General features: G+C 42.8%; 1 protein-coding gene across 6 annotated transcripts in view; it reads left to right on the forward strand.

Moving 5' to 3' along the window:
- Positions 1-18,467, forward strand: part of triob (trio Rho guanine nucleotide exchange factor b) — a 102,057-nt gene that overhangs the window by 9,240 nt on the left and 74,350 nt on the right. For 3 of the 6 annotated variants that reach the window (XM_047598041.1, XM_047598048.1, XM_047598045.1), the window contains exon 2: positions 995-1,048. The exons of 1 other annotated variant lie outside the window; for it this stretch is intronic. In XM_047598041.1, the coding sequence (XP_047453997.1) occupies positions 995-1,048 (54 nt within the window). Of the gene's footprint in view, positions 1-994; positions 1,049-7,755; positions 8,408-16,717; positions 16,868-18,467 lie in introns of those variants that run through there. 2 more of the 6 variants (XM_047598044.1, XM_047598043.1) reach the window with 2 other exon arrangements.

Consider the following 18,467-nt stretch of genomic DNA (forward strand, 5'->3'; position numbering starts at 1 on the left):
CCCTCCTCTCTCTCATCTTGTGCCACTGTAGTGTCCTACTGGCGAGTGACCCAGAAAGAGCTCCTCAGGCTCCTTCTAGGTAGAAGACACTTGTATGTATTCAGACGGGCTTTTGGGAAAAATCGTTCGTTTAAAATTCAGTCTCGGGCTATGATTGTTGTTTATTTTCACAGATTAATTTCATCAGCATTCAACCTTTCACACATCAATGTTTTTTTTTTTTAATGTTTTATGTATGAATTTCAGACAGATGAACACGATTTGTAGATTGGGAAAGCATCCGTAATAAATCAGCTGTCATTGATTTATCTACCCTGAATTGATTTTGTTGCTGAAACGGATGCAGCTGATTCCAGCTCTACGGATTAGTCCGTGCTCTAATGTCACACGCCCAGAAAACAGTGCTTTGTGCTTTCACAAATCTGTGAAAATATATATATATATATACGCACATATATACAGTATATATATTCTTATCTCATTAAAGTTGATTGCTCAGGCATTATATATAGTGATATCAACTGTTCTTGGCATCTTTAAGGATTCATTTGCTTCTCAGTCCTGTTCAAGCCTGCATGTATGCGCGCGGATATGAAGCCACATCTTCATAGGTAAAGACATAGAGATATAGAGACATAGAGATATAGAGAAAGATTTATAGTCCAGATCGTCTCTATAGATACTTTGTTTTTATGTCTTCAACCAGCTTATGTGGCAGTCTGCGTGTAGGGTATGTGTGCGTCTCCGCATCTGCTTGCAACATGTGCAATGGTGTTTAATCTCTGGGAGGGACTATCCAAACACTTGGATCAAAGAACAACTCCACAATTGCTCCCTCTTTCATTTGTGCTCTCTAATCGCAGTGCTGCCATTTAAGACAATAACGTATGATGAAGGATGTGCTGCCTCTGTAGCCGGTCACGGGACGGCCCTTTCTGTTTTTAATTTCCCTCATTTGACGTTCTTTCTCTCTTACCTTTGTCTCTCTCTTTAGATTGCTCTCTTCCAAAATGTGAATCCAAACTGGATGGCCCTGGTCAAACCTCAGGTAGGTCTGAGTGTTTGTTATGCAGTCATAGGGAATCAATCATGAGTGGGACACATGCACGTGATTTATTTATTTATGTATTTACTTTTTGCTTTTGTTTTTTGTTTTTTTTTCCCATGAATATTGCTTCAGTATGTTTGTCTTTCCTGTCAATTTAGGGATTCTGAGATTGGTTGTGTTGTTATTAGTCCCACAACAAATTGAATTCCCATTGTACGTGGAAACCGTGGATGTTTCGGCAGTTCCAAAACCTAAAGGGCTGACACTCAAATGCTGTCAAGTTCACCATGCATGTGACATCTTCTATACATTGCACAGAGAATGCTGTGCACTATGCCCACTTTAAGTGAAAGGTTGTGCTCCATTGTAGCTCTGCTGCACCGAATCCCATTAGACCCAAGCTCCTCTGCGGCATCAGCTAGCAACCATGACCTTGTGGGTTCTCATCCCTAATACCCCCAGGACATGCACACTAAAAATACACCATGTCACCCTCTCTCCAGGGTGACTTGTTTTTGGGTATAAACAGGGTAGCAAAGTAGCCCATACTAGGGCATGCGTCTAGATTATCTGAAATCAATGTAATTCCCTGGCCTTAGTTTATTCAGTTAAATCTCCTTTGGACTAAAATGCGTTGCAGAAGTGTTTGGAGCTTTGCCACATAAAGTCTGATGTAAATTGAAAGGCTTGGTGTGATCTGTGCGGGGAAAAGCTGACGTCCTGAAAGTGCACATGAGTTGTCACGATAAGAGTGGACACTTTCTCGGATTGTATTTCCATGACATGCGGGATTTAATTTTATCAGGCAGTAGATTGTGTTGTACTTAGCTCCGAGTCGCACGTGTTGGGTGCAGTCTTGACCGATTTTTTTCCAATTGGGTCATCCAGGGATGAAAGGAAGACTGCTTTTGATTGACAGCTTTGCCCGTTATTCCCAGTTGCCAGAATCTGAATGGGCGTTAATGTGAAATAACTGGGACGAAAAAAAATGACTTGAACTCCACATCCACGAGAGTGAGTCATAAAAATTAGAGCTGCATTGGTGTCTTTGTGTGCTTTTTTTTACTGAAATTCATCAACTGCTCGCAATGAATCAGAGATAATCAAGCTGTATTGGTAATTTAAGGCAGATTGTTCATTTTCAGTTACTGTGAACAAAAATAACATGCCGCTGAATCATGTGTCAAGTTTGTCAAATTGAAGCGCTCTGTTGCACTGTAACATGACATTGCAGATGAGCACTTATTATTATCTGCCCTCATGTGTGAACAGCGATACAGGACGGGGAGTCTAAACTAGTTCAAAATATTTAATTCTCTGCTTCCTTCAAACCACTGTTATTTTTAGGACTTTTCCTTTTTCTGCACCGGTGTCATGTGCTCATCCATATTGTTGTGAATTCTAGCCTTGCCTTAACGAGATGTGCTGGATTTAGATTCTTTGTTGCTTCCTTTCAAAGGACTCCATGTAACCTCAACTGGGTATTTCCTGTTGTTTAATCTAAACTTGGCATGTGTGGTCAACGTGCTTTGTGAAACATGCTCTTTCCTCAGCATTGTTTTGCTCAGAACTCAGAACTGGTGAGATCTTAGACTTATGTGTCTGTTATTTTCAGAACAAATATCTGTATGTGCAGGTACATGACAAGACTTTGGTATTAGAATTGTCTTTTTGTAGTCCGAGTGGTCTTAACTTCCAAAAACGAAGGGTTTTCCTCTTCCTCTGTTTCAGCGCTCATCCAAGTCCAACTTCATTTTCTTCTTCTTAATGATTGTTGTGGAGTTTGGGTCTTTATTATGTATTTGGGCGGTGCACACCTGGAACATGGCTAAAGTTTGTTATCACCAGTGATTAGAGGAATTTGTTCAGATGAACCTGTGAAGTTGTAATGAAGGTGAAAGCTTTGGCAGCACTGAGAGCAGAAGAAGCAGAACTCCCCGTCATGCCTTGACAGTAAGTAAGCTAGCACCTTGCAGTTGTCAAGGAAACCCCTGAAACAATGCGGTTGTGGTTTGTTTTAATCTGATAACTGACTGTAAAGTGTCTTGTTGTAGATGCCGTGTAGCTGCTCCAGCTTAATTCTCGTGTCGCAAGATGCTTAGCTGAACTGGCACGCAAGAACACGCAGAGTTGCACTGGATATACATTCCCTGCATTATCTGTTATCAGGGTATCAAGCATGCAAAGCTCAAAATCATGGGCAAAGACATCATATGATATCCAGTGGGCTCTCACATTGTGCATTCAGACAGACCTGCTTCATGGTTAAGAAGTTAAGTATCCCAGAGTAGGAAGCAATGGAAAATGTGAAGCAAACAATGCGAGACAGCGGAGTGGCTAACCAAATCAAGATGTTATATCTATTCTATACCGTACTGCATACTGGCCAAGCAATGGTTTGGACCAGTGGTTACACTGGTAGAATCCAATCTTTAGTTTAGTTTTGTACTATAATTAGGAAGCAACAAACACAGGCCATTTCTGATTTAACACCAACAACAAGGCTTCATGTCGTGCCTTTTCCAGTTGTTGGGAGAAAGATAAATCATTCTGATCACTGGTCTAAAAGTAATTATGTAGGTGTATGAACAGAATTTATGCAGAACATCGGTTGCCTGCAGGCTTTCCTTTACTGAGGGAGGTCGTGCATCTCTAGACTCATGCCAACCTTTCTACCTACATCAGTCTATTTCTTCTGTCTGATCTGTGAGCACTGACCTGTTTGACAGATTTGCCACCTTGAGACCTGGACACCTCCTGCATCTGAATGTTGTCAGTTTTAGATGTTCACTTTTGTACATCAGTACCGAAGTACAGTTACCTCCCGATGCATCCTCAGTAAAACCGGCGGTGCAAGGACACATCCCGGTACTTGATCAGGTGTTTACTTTGAATTCGAACCACGATGAAGACGTGAGAAACGGGCATTAACGCTTTTAACCTCCTACCTCACCTCCCTAGCACTTGGTGCTGTATGCAACACAGAGCGGCTAATTGTGACAACTTTACATTGATTTGAAGTTGCCATAGTTTGTATTACTGTAACTAAAACTGGACTGTAGCTCAAAAACATTTTGTACTTCAAGTGTGCGTGATAGAGGTGATAGAGATCGAATACAGACAATCTGGATGTGGTTTGTAGAAGACACTTCAAAATCCCTAGTGTCCTAAAAACACAGTTGGCCTTTATGTGGATTTACAGGCTAAGCGTGCTTAGAGTAAATAGTTGGGAGTGTTCCCCAGATATGCTCCGGTTCTCAGTCCAAGATAATCTGCAGCAGTAGCCAACGTCCTGTTTAGACGGGATGATTCTGATCACTTGTCAGAGTAATAACATGAAGCACACAGAGCGTCGTGAATTCGATGGGAATGATTTGCAGTCCTTGTCTTGCTGGCAAAAAACACACACACACACACACACACACACACACACACACACACACACACACACACAAAAACACATGAATGTTTGAATATAGAGTTATGAGATGGAGAGTCCTCTCCTCTCCTCTCCTCTCCTCTCCTCTCCTCTCCTCTCCTCTCCTCTCCTCTCCTCTCCATATGTTTCTGTTCAGCCTAATTCATCTGTGAGCTCAATCTCTCATCCCTGCCCATACCGCGCTCACTGTGTGGTTCCTATTGAACTGGGCTTTGAATGCTAAACATGTGCACCACGGGTAGACAACCAGACCGGCGTGCTCACTCAGTCATATGCACACACACTTCTAAGCAGTGGAGGAAGTGGTTTTCTCTGTAGTCCACTGGAGCTTTGTTTTTTCTTTCTTTTTTTTCTTTTTTTCTTTTTAGTCCTCCCCTGCAGAGGCCAGGATGGGGAAGACTAAACTGTGTAAGGCGTGTGTCTGTGGATGCGGTCGCGTGTGTGTACGTTAGGGTGAATCTAGTTTACTCGCTCTCAGATTTCAGTCTCTTCTCTCTTGCTTGTCTCTCTCTGGATTTTTTTTCTTTTTTTTTATACTTTTGCTTCATTGCTTTGTCTTTGTTTGCATATTTCTCTCAAGAAACGGAAGGTAGTTGCTCAGTTTTATATTGCTTCAGTTGTTAATAACCTCATCTTCTATGCACCAGTGTAAATATAAATTGAAACAACTGGTCATAACAAGAGTGAAACCAGGAAGAGGATTAAGACAACGAATGAGCTCAAGTCTGTCTATTGTAGCTATAATGTATAGCTACAATATATGATGTTGTCGTACAGTTTGTTTTTAATATCATGACTTAAACAAGGTGTCTGCTGAACTTAATTTGGATCTGGCTTGCATAGAATGTATAATTGAATGACAGTTTCTCAGTTTATAATGGAAAGTGTTAGTGTTAAAAACACCCAACTCTACAGTTGGAGTTTTTGGATTTCCTTTGGGTAAAGCTGTAGTGAGACTTTCTCTTATTTTCCCTCTCTCTCTCTCTCTCTCTCACACACACACACACACACACACACACACACACACACACACACACACACACACACTCAGAGATGGGATGAAAGAGAAGAAAGCCAGTTAGGCTCCCCGTGGCGTCTTACACAGAGACAGCTGGACTCTGTGCTCAGGGTGTTTGTGTCATGTCTGCGTGCACCTTTGTGCGTCTCTGTGCGCGCCGCTCATCCCGTTGTGCGCGTGGATGTGTGCATCCTGACCTCTGCGTGTGCCTTTTTGCCCCGTTTGTGTGTGTGTTTGTGCAGACGACCTTAATTGGATCATGCTGCAGAACACTGAGTGTGTTGGTTTTAAAAAGAGCACAGCTTGCATCCTCCTGTCACAGCACATCAACGTGATGATATCTGTTTGGCCGCGCAGTACTTCCTGTGACTGTAAATGATAATACGGTCGACTCCAAAAAGACTTGATGGAGAAAAAAAAAATCTGCACCGCGCCGCTTCATTTAACTGGAGTTTATTGATGGATGTATTTACTTTGTATTTTTAATTTTAGATATTCACATTGAGCGTTTCATGTCGACGGAGGGTCGTCACCTTAGAGCGAAGCTTTAAATTTCTCCATTACACCATGTAAAAAAGATTCTGCCTTTGATCTGAGAATTACTGATCCGAAAGCTGTGAATGTAATCAAAAGCTCCCTATTAAAAATGAACAGATTAGTACTGATGCGAAACGGGGTTTGATAGGTTCGATGCACAAAGCCCGACGTTGTTTACGTCTGCAGCGCTTTGGTTTCTTATGAAACGATGGCTACATGAACACTAGTGTTCCACTAATAATGAGAAAAATGGGCCAATCACAATAAAGTTTTGTAGCCACCTCGATTGGAACAGAGTGGCCCAAACATCAGGTGACATGACGGGCCTGGGAGGGACAGAAAAAGAAGGAGACACGAATAAGTGACTGTAAAGGAGATCCAAGCTGGAATCTGTCTTGGTCGTCTTCCACCATAGAGTGTTATCACTAAAGTCCTCCTGTTCATCTCTTAGATTACTACCTGACAAAAATCTCCAAAGTAGACAGAACCGCTTTTTGGTGCGTGTTAACATTGCGGCCATCTTCCTAATGTTGTGTAGGTCTCCGTTGTGCCTCCAAAACAGCTCTGAATCAGAGAGTGGACATGTACCTACAGAGGGTGTCCTGTGGTGTCTGGTGTCTCTAGTGGGGGCTTCTGGGAGTTGAGGGGAGGGGCCTTTGTGGATCATCCCACGGATGCTTGATCAGTTTGGGATCTAGTGAATTTGGAGGCCAGGTCAACACCTTGTGCTGTTTCTCATGTTTTTTTGAGTTGATCCTAAACTGTTTTTTGTGTGTGTGTCTGTGTCGGGCTGCATCCTGCTGCAGGTGGGTGGTACAGGTCTAAGAATTATCCACATGAATGCCAGGACTGGAACTATATATATATATATATATATAAATAGCGCTGCATGTTTGACTCTTTCAAGATCAGTGCTTGTAATATTGTGCTGCTCCACAACCCTCTTGTACCCATGCAATGTTTGTGTGTTTGTGAGACACGTGATCTAGAATAAGGCCTTATTCACAGCGTATTCGCACATGCAAGGCCAAAACCCCTTCGGTTACAAACTAACACCAATGTCGAGCCATCGATCAGGTTCACCGATAATGATTTCCCTCATTACCATGCATAGCTGCAAACCTGCATCCTCCGCATGCAAACACACACACATACACACACATTAAATACATAAATACACCACTGTGCTGTCTGCTAATAGGCTCCATCTGTTGTAAACTGCATTTTCCCTGAAGACGAGGCAGCGGGTTCCTCCGCAATATTAACATCAGATTCGCTCTTTCTACAATCATCCTTTCTCTCTGCGAGACTTTATGTTAATAACAAAACGGTTATCATCTGTCATGGATGTTTTATACAATGCACTGTGTTGAAGTGTGAGCGAGCAGCGAAGGGTAGATCATTTTTAAAGCGCCCAGCCCCCACCCCGACGTCCAAACTCCCATATCATTCCTATTTCTCACATCATCATCATCATCTTTGTCCTCTGTCTCCCAGACCCTGGTCTTTTCCTGGAGAGCACTGATGCATAGGGAAGCAAGGTTCCGCTCTAACACCCGTCCAATCGGCATCAACCTCTCCCCCTTTACGTCAGCCAATCCCTTGCTGAAGGTGGCCACTAGGGGGGAGGGGCCACACATGAAGAGCTGGGGCAGGGGGGGGGGGGGGGGGGGGGGTTGGCCGTGTATGTGTGCTTGCCGGTCGATTCCTGACTCGAGGGATATAAAGGATGCTTGGCTGCTCCAGGGACAGGGGGATATCACCATAATGTCCTCTCCAACCTCCTCACTGGATGTATTTGCATTTTTTGACGGGTGTCCTGCCGTAGGAGCTAATTTGTGCTAAAAGTCCCTTTCTTTCATTCATTCAGGTCGGCGCATCTGCACAAATACTGTAGTAATTTAGATCATTCTCATGCTGGAGCGCCGCAGATGACAGACGTACAGTGTGACAGTTGGAATTGTTGTAGTGACGGTCCAGTTTAGAAATGTACGCACGTGGAGTGGAACCACTGCTGACAGTTTCTAGTATGTTTTCTTTTTTTTAAAGAATTTACACTGTGTGTTTACGTTCCAGTGGAGATGACTGCCATTGATAAAAGGTGACAAAGGCATAAAAGGTGTTAATGTGAAGCGGTTTTAATAATGGAGGAAGGCATGGGGTGTGAAAGCAGTGAATCTTGAAACCCGTTAGCGTTGCTGTTTGAGAGGGGAGGTTACAGCGGACCCTCGGAGGCTCGTATGTGGATGGGATCCCTCCTGTGCCGTCATGCTGCCTGCTGTGTCGGTCAGTCGGCTGGTTTGAGTGCAGAGGGAGCAGAGACGAGCTGAAGATATGTCTATCCAGATCATGTCTGCTGGACCCTGTAAGTATTAAAATGATTTTAAGTGGCTGGACTGAGTTATTTAGAATTGGTAGGGGGCGCAAAGTACTACCACAGCAGAAGAAAGCTGTTCTATTATTTATGTTAATAAAGAAAAAAACACTTGATGTCCATTTAAATGTGTATCATTGTGTACAACAGAATTTGGCTACCTCGAAACTCTGCTCTATACATAGCGCTACTTCTCGACACCATCACAACGACCTATTTTTGGTCTGCCAGCCAACTAATGAATGTGTGTGAGTCATGTGGTCTCACTTCTCCCTCCTGCAAGGGCTTGTGTTTACATGGACGGCAGCGAGTGCAGCCACCAGAGGAGCTCTGCAGAAGACCCGTGAAGGGGTAGCATCACTTTGCACGGACATCAAAGACGTACAAATGGCATATGTCGCTGTGTTCTTGAGCTGATAACCCTCCCAGGGTCGTAGATCACAGAGTGCAGATCTGAGCCTTTGATGATCCAGCTGCGCCGCAGAGGTTTTATTGGATGACACTCAGCAAAATAGGTAACATCACGTTAAAACGAGCTAACGGGCGCTCACGTGGTCGCGGTGAATGTTTGAGCCCGTTTCAGCCTCTGACAAAGCAAGGGGACGTTGATCTAGAATCACCTGAAGCCTGAAATGAGGAGGCACGAGCCATATTGGGCCCACAGGCATTTAATATTAACCAGCCTGTCAACATGGAGTCTCCTGCAGCTGGTTCATGGGACTGTAAGGATCAGGAATTTGTTGGGCATGCTTCCTTCACTGGATTCCTATCGATCATCGTCATTACTATTTGGACTTAAGAGTGTTTAAGATCAAGAAAGCCATTTTTTCTGTTTTATTATCCCTCTCAAGTGTCTGAAACAGCTTTTGATGCTAGTAGGGTGAGACAGATTAATGAGCCGTCAGTGGCTAAAACTGTATTTCGTGAACCAGACAATAAATAAATAAATAAATAAATAAAAATCTGTTTTAAATAAAAATAGCCAGGGTGATTTTATTTTTTAAGCCTTTTTTAAGCTTAGGTTATCACAGGGCATGTCAGAAACTGAAGCGCCTCACTGTATTTTTCTGAACGACAGTTTCCTCTAAATGGTTGGACAGTTTTATGTACCAGAAGGTGGTGATTTTAAGTTGTCTGAGAAAGAGAGAGAGAGCCGTTCTGGTTAGGGAAAGAGAAACGAAGGCTATGAAGGAGAGAATGTGCAAATAAAACTAAATCCGTTTCAGCCTCGTCTGTCGGCAAACCACATTAACGTTTTCTAATTAGAAAGGCTTCTAATAGACATCTTCTAGACATGTGGGCCTTTTGAAATCTGCAACTATTGACGATTTCACTGAAGCTACATTTGTGTTCTATGTATTTATGGCTTCATCTGCTGACGAACGTCAGTTTTGCTGATGGGTGTATGTAGTGACCCCTGCTGTGCGGCATAAAGAGCGCAGGGTGCCAGGATTGGAGGGTGGAGAGGCATCTTCCATGATCCTCTCGCGTTTGTATGTGTGTGCAGTTCTGTGTCTTATTTACGTTTCTACTATGTAGGTGTCACATTTGTTTGTTATTCCGCTGTATACGGTATCCTATCTATATGCAGTGAGGGTGGAGTCCAGATTCAGATGTGGTTCTGAGTTGTTTGCATAGATTTGAGGCCCCGAAGTCATAAAAGACCCACAATTAAATGCACATTGGGCTCAAGACACAAACAACTCCGAAAGAAATGTTTGTTTCTCGCTTTCTCCGCGTCTATGTTTAAGTTTCTCACCTCTGTCTGTTTTCCTTTCGCTCTTTGCTCCCCACTTTTCTCCCGGAGCCTGGTAAGAAACCGGAGACACTCGGGAGCCTGTACGAAATATGAAAATAACTAGATGAGATTAGATTTGGAACCTCTCCGCTCTCTAAATTGGTGTGAAATGCTTCCCTCTGTAGAAACGCCGCTGTAAATCAACTGGCAAGTCGCAAACATACTCCCACCAGTAAGCTCAGTCTATTTACTCCTTTATGTTGTTATTCTGGCACTGCAGAATTTATTTTTTGCGCTCATGCGGATGAGCCTTAAACGTCGGGGGCCTGTTTTGTTTTACTGACGCGGAGAGCGCGAACATGCGACCTTTCCGCTCCCCTCGGTGACCGCTGACCGCTCGAGTTGGGAGTGTTTGTGCACACATGCATGAGGGTATCCATGCATGTAAGTCAGATGTTCCGTCAGATAGTCTCGTGGCGCCCTGTTTTTATAATCCAGTTGTTTTCGGGGCTGTAATAACAGTGGACACCCATGGGACCCGCTGGCCGCCTCCTGGCGTGGAGGCCCGGCCGTGGAGCCCTAGCCTGTAGTTCCCCGTCTGCCATGTGTAATCAACAGGACATTTGGTTTTTGTTGAGGACAAGTCTAGTGAAAATCTATTCACAGAGGAATGGAGTGACAGTGAGATGCGAGCTGAAGATAGGGAAGGGATTGGAAAACACCAGAGAAGAGGGTTTTGGTGCGGGAGGCGGCACAGAAATGATGACAATGAGGAGGATGTGATGGAAGGCAGACGGATAACCAAATATACCGGGTTGGGAAGAGGAGAGGATCAGAGGACGACGGGGAGAGGAGAAAGTGACGCATACGCACACCTCATAAACAATCCACACCAGCTCTCTCCGCATGCAGACACACACCATGCATAAAACAATAATACCAAAGGTCTGTACACATGCGTCTTTGTGCGTCTCCCTCTGGGAACAGGCCCCCTGGCCGCTGAGCTCGTAAACAGGAACTATTTTGCTCTTAGCAAGTTGGCAGCACTGCAGGTGCACACAGACACACACTGTCACGCTAAAAGAGTTGCATTGGCTTGTGCCAGAGACAGAATTCGGCTTTGTATTTATCATTCAACCCTCACCCAGAGGCACCCATTACTGTTCATAAAAAAAAAAGAAAGAAAAGAAATTACCAGTTGGAGAGGTTGCTCTGCAGAATTTTTGCAGCTCTGAACGACTCGCGTACTTTATTTTAAGGCTTGCTTTCTTTTATTGTAGCCGTAATTAGCATAAGAATGACTGCTGGGCTACTATAATTGTCCCATATACACTACCAGTCAAAAGTTTTAGAACACTCCAATATTTCTTTTTTTTTTTTATAGAAATGTATGCAGTTTAATGTCTCATTTTACTCTGAAATGAAAGCACAGACCAAATAAACAAGTCTAGTTAAAAAAAAAATCATGGAATCACTATATAACTCAAAATACTTTCAACTCATCAAAGTGATCATCTTTGGCTGATTTAACACGTGAACACACTTATAACATTCTTTCTTTCCAACATGGAAATAAAATATTTTTCAGAGAGTTCTTCCCAGTTTTGTTGCAGAAGGGGCTGTTCACTCCATGTTCTCAAGCTTTCCATCTTGTTTTTATCCTGAGGTAGTTCTGGTTTAGCTTGGACTTCAGTTTTGGGTCATTATCCTGCTGTAGCATGAAGCCCTGACCAACTATACCAGAGGATCCTGATGCTTTTCACCCATAGTGTAGGTTCCTTAATTTGTCTGCTAGATTTCTTTTTATTTATTTACTCTCCCCACTTGCTACTTTTGCTATCAGCCTCATCTGATGCCTGTGTTAATGAATCCTTTATAAGTTAATCAGGTGTTGATTGTTAGTTTGTGCCGAGGTCAGTTGGAGTAATTAATCCTATTATCGGAGCTCAGCTGTCGCTCTGTTAGTGCTACTGAGGTCGAGGTTTGACTGACCCGGCTGCTCTGCTAAGAAATGCGGTGGTGTTTGCTTATGTTTTTGTCCCGTGCAAGAATGTGCTTTGTGGAAACGGTGTGTTTTTTGTTTGTTTGTTTTTTTGTTCACCTCTTATTATGTGTGCTCTCTGTCCTGGGAATGCTTCAAAATGCTGCAGACACTCAGGAAATTTGGAAAAAATGTGAATCACTGCATGTTTCCGTCCAGCTTATTTTTAATTAGATTGTTTCAGTTAATCAATAGATTAGATCATAAATTGAGTCTTTTGGTTAGTATAAAAAATCCCCAGTAGTCTTTTAACTTTAACTTTATTTATGCATGTTCACAAAATGACTGAGGAAACTATTTCAAACTGTAACTATTTCAGGTGCTGTCTACAAGTAAAGTGAAGTTTTGTCCAGTGTAGGCCTAATCTACTATTAATAATATACACGGTGGGATTTAATGCCGGTGATGTCTGATGATTGTAATGTATTATTTATCTCTAAAAGGTTGCTTACACTTAGTGTTAGTGAAACTTGCAAGTGCAGTGGGGAGCAGCTTTGCCGCTCCGTGTGCAAATTCCCACACGTTCCACGATCTGGTTTAGGCTGTTAAAGTCTTTTTCAGAGTACATGAAAAAAAAAAAACAATGACAGTTATGTAATTTTGCTGCTGCTGTCTTACTGTAAAAACAGCAAGACAAAACTAAAATTTATGTTATATTTTCATGCCTTTTACTCTGATGATGTCATCTCATTGTGTGTCTTGTTCAGCTCTGCTTTAATGGCGCCTAAGGTGGGAATAAATGCCTTTAGGCACTTATCGTCTAAATTAGTGACAGTATATAGCCAATACTGAAGATTTAACGATACACCAACCCCACGGTTCCGTTTAGTTTGGTCCCATATGGGATGGGGGTCATGACATGGCCTCACTAATGCAAAGAGCAATAGATTTATTTTTCATAATAAAAAACAAAATTAATTAATGAATCTTGTGCATTGCCTTCACATAACTAAAGTTATGCTCTAAGTCTGAGTGAGGAAGTGACTTAAATCAACTTTTCATTTGGGTAGATACCGTTACATCTTGAGCCAATATAGTTGAAATATGAGCATTTAAAGAAATGCTGCTAAAGTTTGGCAATTAAAGACAATTAAGTTGTTAATGCAATTATGTGCGTGACAACTGACCGTCGTGACTGTGACAGTGCTACCCAGGCATGTCTCACATGTGTATCCTGTGCTTTTAACAGCCACCTTGCTGATAATGATTATAGCCCCGCCCTTTATTTGGACTATTTGCGAGGTGTATTGGAAATCTTGCGTTTTTTTTCTCTTTTTTTCTCCCTTCATGTCACTGCCTCTGTATCTCAACATCTCCCCCCACACAGTTTGACGTCATCAGTCCAAGGCCCATCTGCTCCGAGCCACAACTGTCTACAGTGAATGAGGGACGGCCGGCGTCACGTTTTCTTTTCCCTCCGTCATCTCGCCCCTTCCTCCTTGTGAGGCAGTTGGCGACGCGGCCGCACACAAAGGCTCACACTCTCCCCTCCCTCCTTCCCTCTCCTGCGCCCGGCTTGTCAAGTGTTATTTGGTCCGCCGTGGTTTATTGGCTTGGTTTTTGTTGTGCGGCGGGACAATCGGACGGTTTCACCAGAGGAAGCTGATGAATGGTGTTCCCTGAGCCGTACAAAGCGTCCTCCTCTCTACTTCATTGATGTGTTGATGCGGCTCAGCTGGCTGCCCAGTGTGTTTGCGCCGTGTGCTGTTGTGGGCCCTGCGAGCAGACAGATGCACATGGGCGCTCGGCACTGAAAGGGACTTTTATTCTGCTTTATAGTGCGGTTCCTCTCACAGTCGCTGCTTCTCTTGTGGTCACTCTTTCTCTGCGTCACGGTCTGCTACAGTAACAGTGTAACATGCAACATTGAGGCAGTGTTTGGAGGTCACGGAGACGCTATGAAAGCCACAGAGCCTCAATGCTAGAGCGTAAATAATATCACAGTCCTCTTTGTCAACAATGTCCTTAGTGGCAGTAGCTCTTGAGTTTGAGTAATACAGTAGTCACAGTTACTACACTGCAATTATTTGAGCCGACAGTAATAATTATGAATAATTGTACGAGTCACTTCCATTCACTGATAAACCTGGACAATGTTGGTGAAATGATATTTTCTGATTATTCCCACCATTTGTGGTTTAAGTGGTGCTTTTTTTTTTTTTTTTTAAATGACATCATCTTGTTTCTTCCCTTCAGTTTCACACCCACGGCTGGGAGAATTAGTACCGTCTGTTATGTTTATCTGGAGTTTTTAAACTTCAAAAATCCAATCGAATGCTCAAATGACTTAGCTGCTACGCCGTGCACTGCAGCACTGGGAGCACGCTTTGGTTTTAAGACATAATGACAAAGGAGAGGTCGATCATTTTGAGGTGATTTGCAGCACAAAGGTGGCAGTCGAAGGCAATAATAACACTAATCAAAAAAAAAAAAAAAAAAAAAACAGCACTTCCAACCCAACACATGGTTATTTGAGACTCTTTTCGGACAATTGTCTGACGCCCGCCTTATTTCCACATATCTCTGTGTACGGATGTGAGTCAGCCCTAAGTACATTGCTTCCAGTGGGAACCCATATGATTTGCGCCTCCTCGAGTGTTTTTCCCAGTCTAGCAATGTACATTGAAGAATGTGAACTTTTACAGAGGACTTTGCAGCAAGTAGATGCTGCAGTGTTTTCCAGGAAGTTAGAAAAATAACTTTCCATTGGTTGACTATGTTGATAGTTGATAGATTTTATTTATTTATTTTTTTAAAAAGACACCAAACAGGTTGCAGCTGTTAACAGACGTTGCTGTATAACATAGTATATAGCAAAAGATGGTTCAAAAACAAGCTTTTAAATAAATGTAGATGAGCTGTAGATAAGTCATCAATTATTCGTCATTTATATTATTTTTTGCAAAGCATAATGAAGCCGTTTATCTACATCTCCGTCTGCACTGCCATGACTTATTCAACCACCCCCTCCATATAGAAGTGTATCCTTGTTATAGCCCAGTCCCTCACCACCGCTGCTCGCTTTCTGACAGGTGACAATCCCCCTCAGTTATTTATTCCACCGGGATCATTCTGATATGTGACCTGGCCCGCTTGCATACACGTAAAGTAGGACCGACCTTTCTTTTAGCTCGCACAAGACAAGAGACCGTCAACTATCACAGACGCACAGTCAGCTCTGAGCTTCCTTGTGCTGGAATATAATTATTTGATCTGCAGAACCCAGGGACCATATCGAAAGTCTTTACTGGTTGGAGTATTAACAAGATTTGCGCCTTTGGAAGCTCCTATTTGTTTTTTTGTTTTTGGATTGTTACCTTTGACGCCGATCATGGCTGCTCTGACCTTGCTGTTCCGGTTACACTACATGGGCTTTCTCAGGGACAGGAAAGGTCGACTGACTGCAGATCCGTGCCAGACGGCGAGCAAAATTGGTGGGTGTTCCCAGAACGCGCTATAATGGGAATCTAAAAGATGTGAATGCATTTTCTTTCTTTCTTTCTTTCTTCTTTTTTTTTTACATTTTAACAGGATTAGTGTCACAAATGTCTGCTCATTCTCACCTTTTACATCAATGCTTAGTGTCTGCTGCAGCTTGAATGCTGATGCATGTTAATCACAGTTTTAGTTGCCGGATCATGGCTGCTGTTGGCCTTTTCTTCGAGCTGCACGTCTTGCGGACCCGTTTCAGAGCTTTGCATTTTGTAAAAACGGTAATCCCCCCCTTGACTTTTTTCCTATCGGAGACAATGAAGAAGCTTAATTTAAACAGTGTTTAAACAGTGTTCTTCATTTTGTTTCCTAGCTTAAAACATGTTGGCTCCCAATTAAAAGGAAACTGAGTACTTAATTCCGGTTTAAATGCACTTCTTATGAAGTTTATTGGCATTAAGACAACATAAAAAGTCACGTACAGAAGCATTTCACTCAGTTATAAATGTAAAAATTTACTATTTGTTTATGCCTATATTTGGATTTACAACTTGACCCTAATTTTTCCAATTTCCAAAAATGCTGTTAAAGTTCCTTTAGTGCCTCATAAGGTGTTTAAATACAGCTGAGAAGATGAGAAGGAAATTATTTACATTAAGGGTCCTTATGGTGACCCAGTGCAGAAGCTCACAGTGACCAACAGAGACTTGAGTATTAGTCAGAGATTACAACCAATCATCATTAAATCCTATTTCACCCACAAATCCACCGACGACAACTGTTTGGCAGGCTTAACTTTTCTTCCCTGTGAGTAGCTGTCTGGCAGGGAGGGGAGAAACTGTTTAATGCAAAGCAGCACTTGTTACTAAATCTTGTTTTGGGGAGGGGTGAGTGACACGGGTGGTTGGGGGTGGAGGGGGACACAGCAAAAGAAAAGCCAGTTGGTGAAGGCAAAAAAGAGCTGGCAGTGCCGTTGGCTGTCTGCAGCTCAGTGGGTGGTGGGGCGTTGACCAGTGTATGGCGCGGCTGTCGTTTCAGTTGCCTCCTCGCCATACCAACAATGGTACAGTCAGAAAGCTCGAACTGGTTGGATGATAACCGCTGTGCTCCTGCGCGGGCTGTAGTTTAGGCCTAGATCGACCGGAACGGTTCCTTGCAGGTTTTTGGTTTACAATGGCCGTGCTGGATAACCACAGCTGGCAGTATGCCCAGGCTGGAAAGACCCTGATCAGACTATCAGGTAGAGTATTCTCTGTCATAAATACAATCTGTCTGCATTCGTAACAGTAGAAGGGAAGGGGTAGCGTGTCAAAATTATGTATTAAAAACTAATTTTTGTTAATCAATCTTTTAGAGTTTTTTAGCCACTAACGCTACGTTCACAACCGAATCTAGGCCTATACACATGACTTTGTACTTTGTGTTTTACAGCAGGTTACTGACCATTATATGTATATATCATTTATAATTTGAATATTATTCTGTGCCATAACTGTTGCTATAAAAAATGGAGCAGCAAACTAGGTAAAAAAAAAAATAGGTTGTGTTTCTTCGGTCTGATATTAAAGCAACTTAAGACTGTTGCACGTTTGTAGAAATTTGCACTTCTCTGCATAATAGCAGAGAGGAGCACGAGGAACATGATGAAACCTGTACGCTTTGGCAGTTCTCTTAGTTGTATTCCCATATGGGGAACACAACCTTGGCAGCGTATTTAATAATTCTGGTACGTCCTTTGTCTGAGAAAGAAACCGGAGAGTGAATCATTAGAAGACGCAATAATAAACCTAGACATCTGCATATACTCTTGTTATTTCCTGGACAAAATGTACTTTTAAGGCCATTTGTCTTACTCAGATTCACGGGGCAGTGCAGCTGCATCATAGCGATTCCCAAAAGAAGACAACAACAGGAACAACTCACAATATAGTGCAAACCCATAAAACAAAAGCCATACAGTAAAATGCTGTGAGACGTGTAATGTTGACTTTACATTTTAGTGAGATTGAACATTTTTCTCTCTGTGTCGCCGAGCTAGGACCTCTGTACCCCCATATGTCTGTGTGATTCTGTGTTTAAAGTTTTTGAAGCGTACGTGAAACTACGTACATTATTTTATGCTGGGTCATTCTATGCAGCTTGTGCTCTTCTGCATTGAAGACTTTTTTTTTTGTGTGTGCGACTGCATCTAAATAAAGGAACAAAAGGTTAGCCAGGGATCCTGTGCAATCTTTGTTTACTGAATATTAAGGACGTTTGCTGTGCTTGAACAGTTCGGAAGCCTGCACGGCTACAGTCTGCTGGCCACAGCAGATCAGTGCCAGGTGCTGAGACAGTGTGAGCGGGGCAGCTGCTCCATAGGTTCTAAACACAGGTGGGACCAAAAAAAGTGTCCTCAAAGAAGGTAGACACTATCATCAGACTGGGTTTAGCCCCCTGGAGCACTCGATCAGCTAACCCGCAAATGCAAGTGTTCTTTTGCCTGCAGTGGTAATGAATGCAGGTGTCTGAGGAGGGGACTGGTCCGAGGCGACTGGGAGACGTGGTGCTATTTGTCACGAGGAGAGTGCTGCAGAATGAGAACACAACAAGGCCAGCTGAGAGAAGGGTTATGAAGCCTTAGGCAGAACTACATTAAAGAAAAAAAAACAAACAAACAAAAACATTATGCTAAAATACACACGGAAATCTTAGGTCCGAGTTATCTCTGTGATGACTGTACAGTCATTGGATCAATGTTTTCAACTGGGGACAGGCGAACCTTTTGTTCTTAAATGGTGGAGCCCATTAAAGTGACCTTTTTAGTTAATGGCGAGATCAATAGAAATGTTCTTTGTCAG

Source organism: Mugil cephalus, chromosome 11 (assembly GCF_022458985.1).
Source record: "Mugil cephalus isolate CIBA_MC_2020 chromosome 11, CIBA_Mcephalus_1.1, whole genome shotgun sequence".
Taxonomy (NCBI): Eukaryota; Metazoa; Chordata; class Actinopteri; order Mugiliformes; family Mugilidae; genus Mugil; species Mugil cephalus.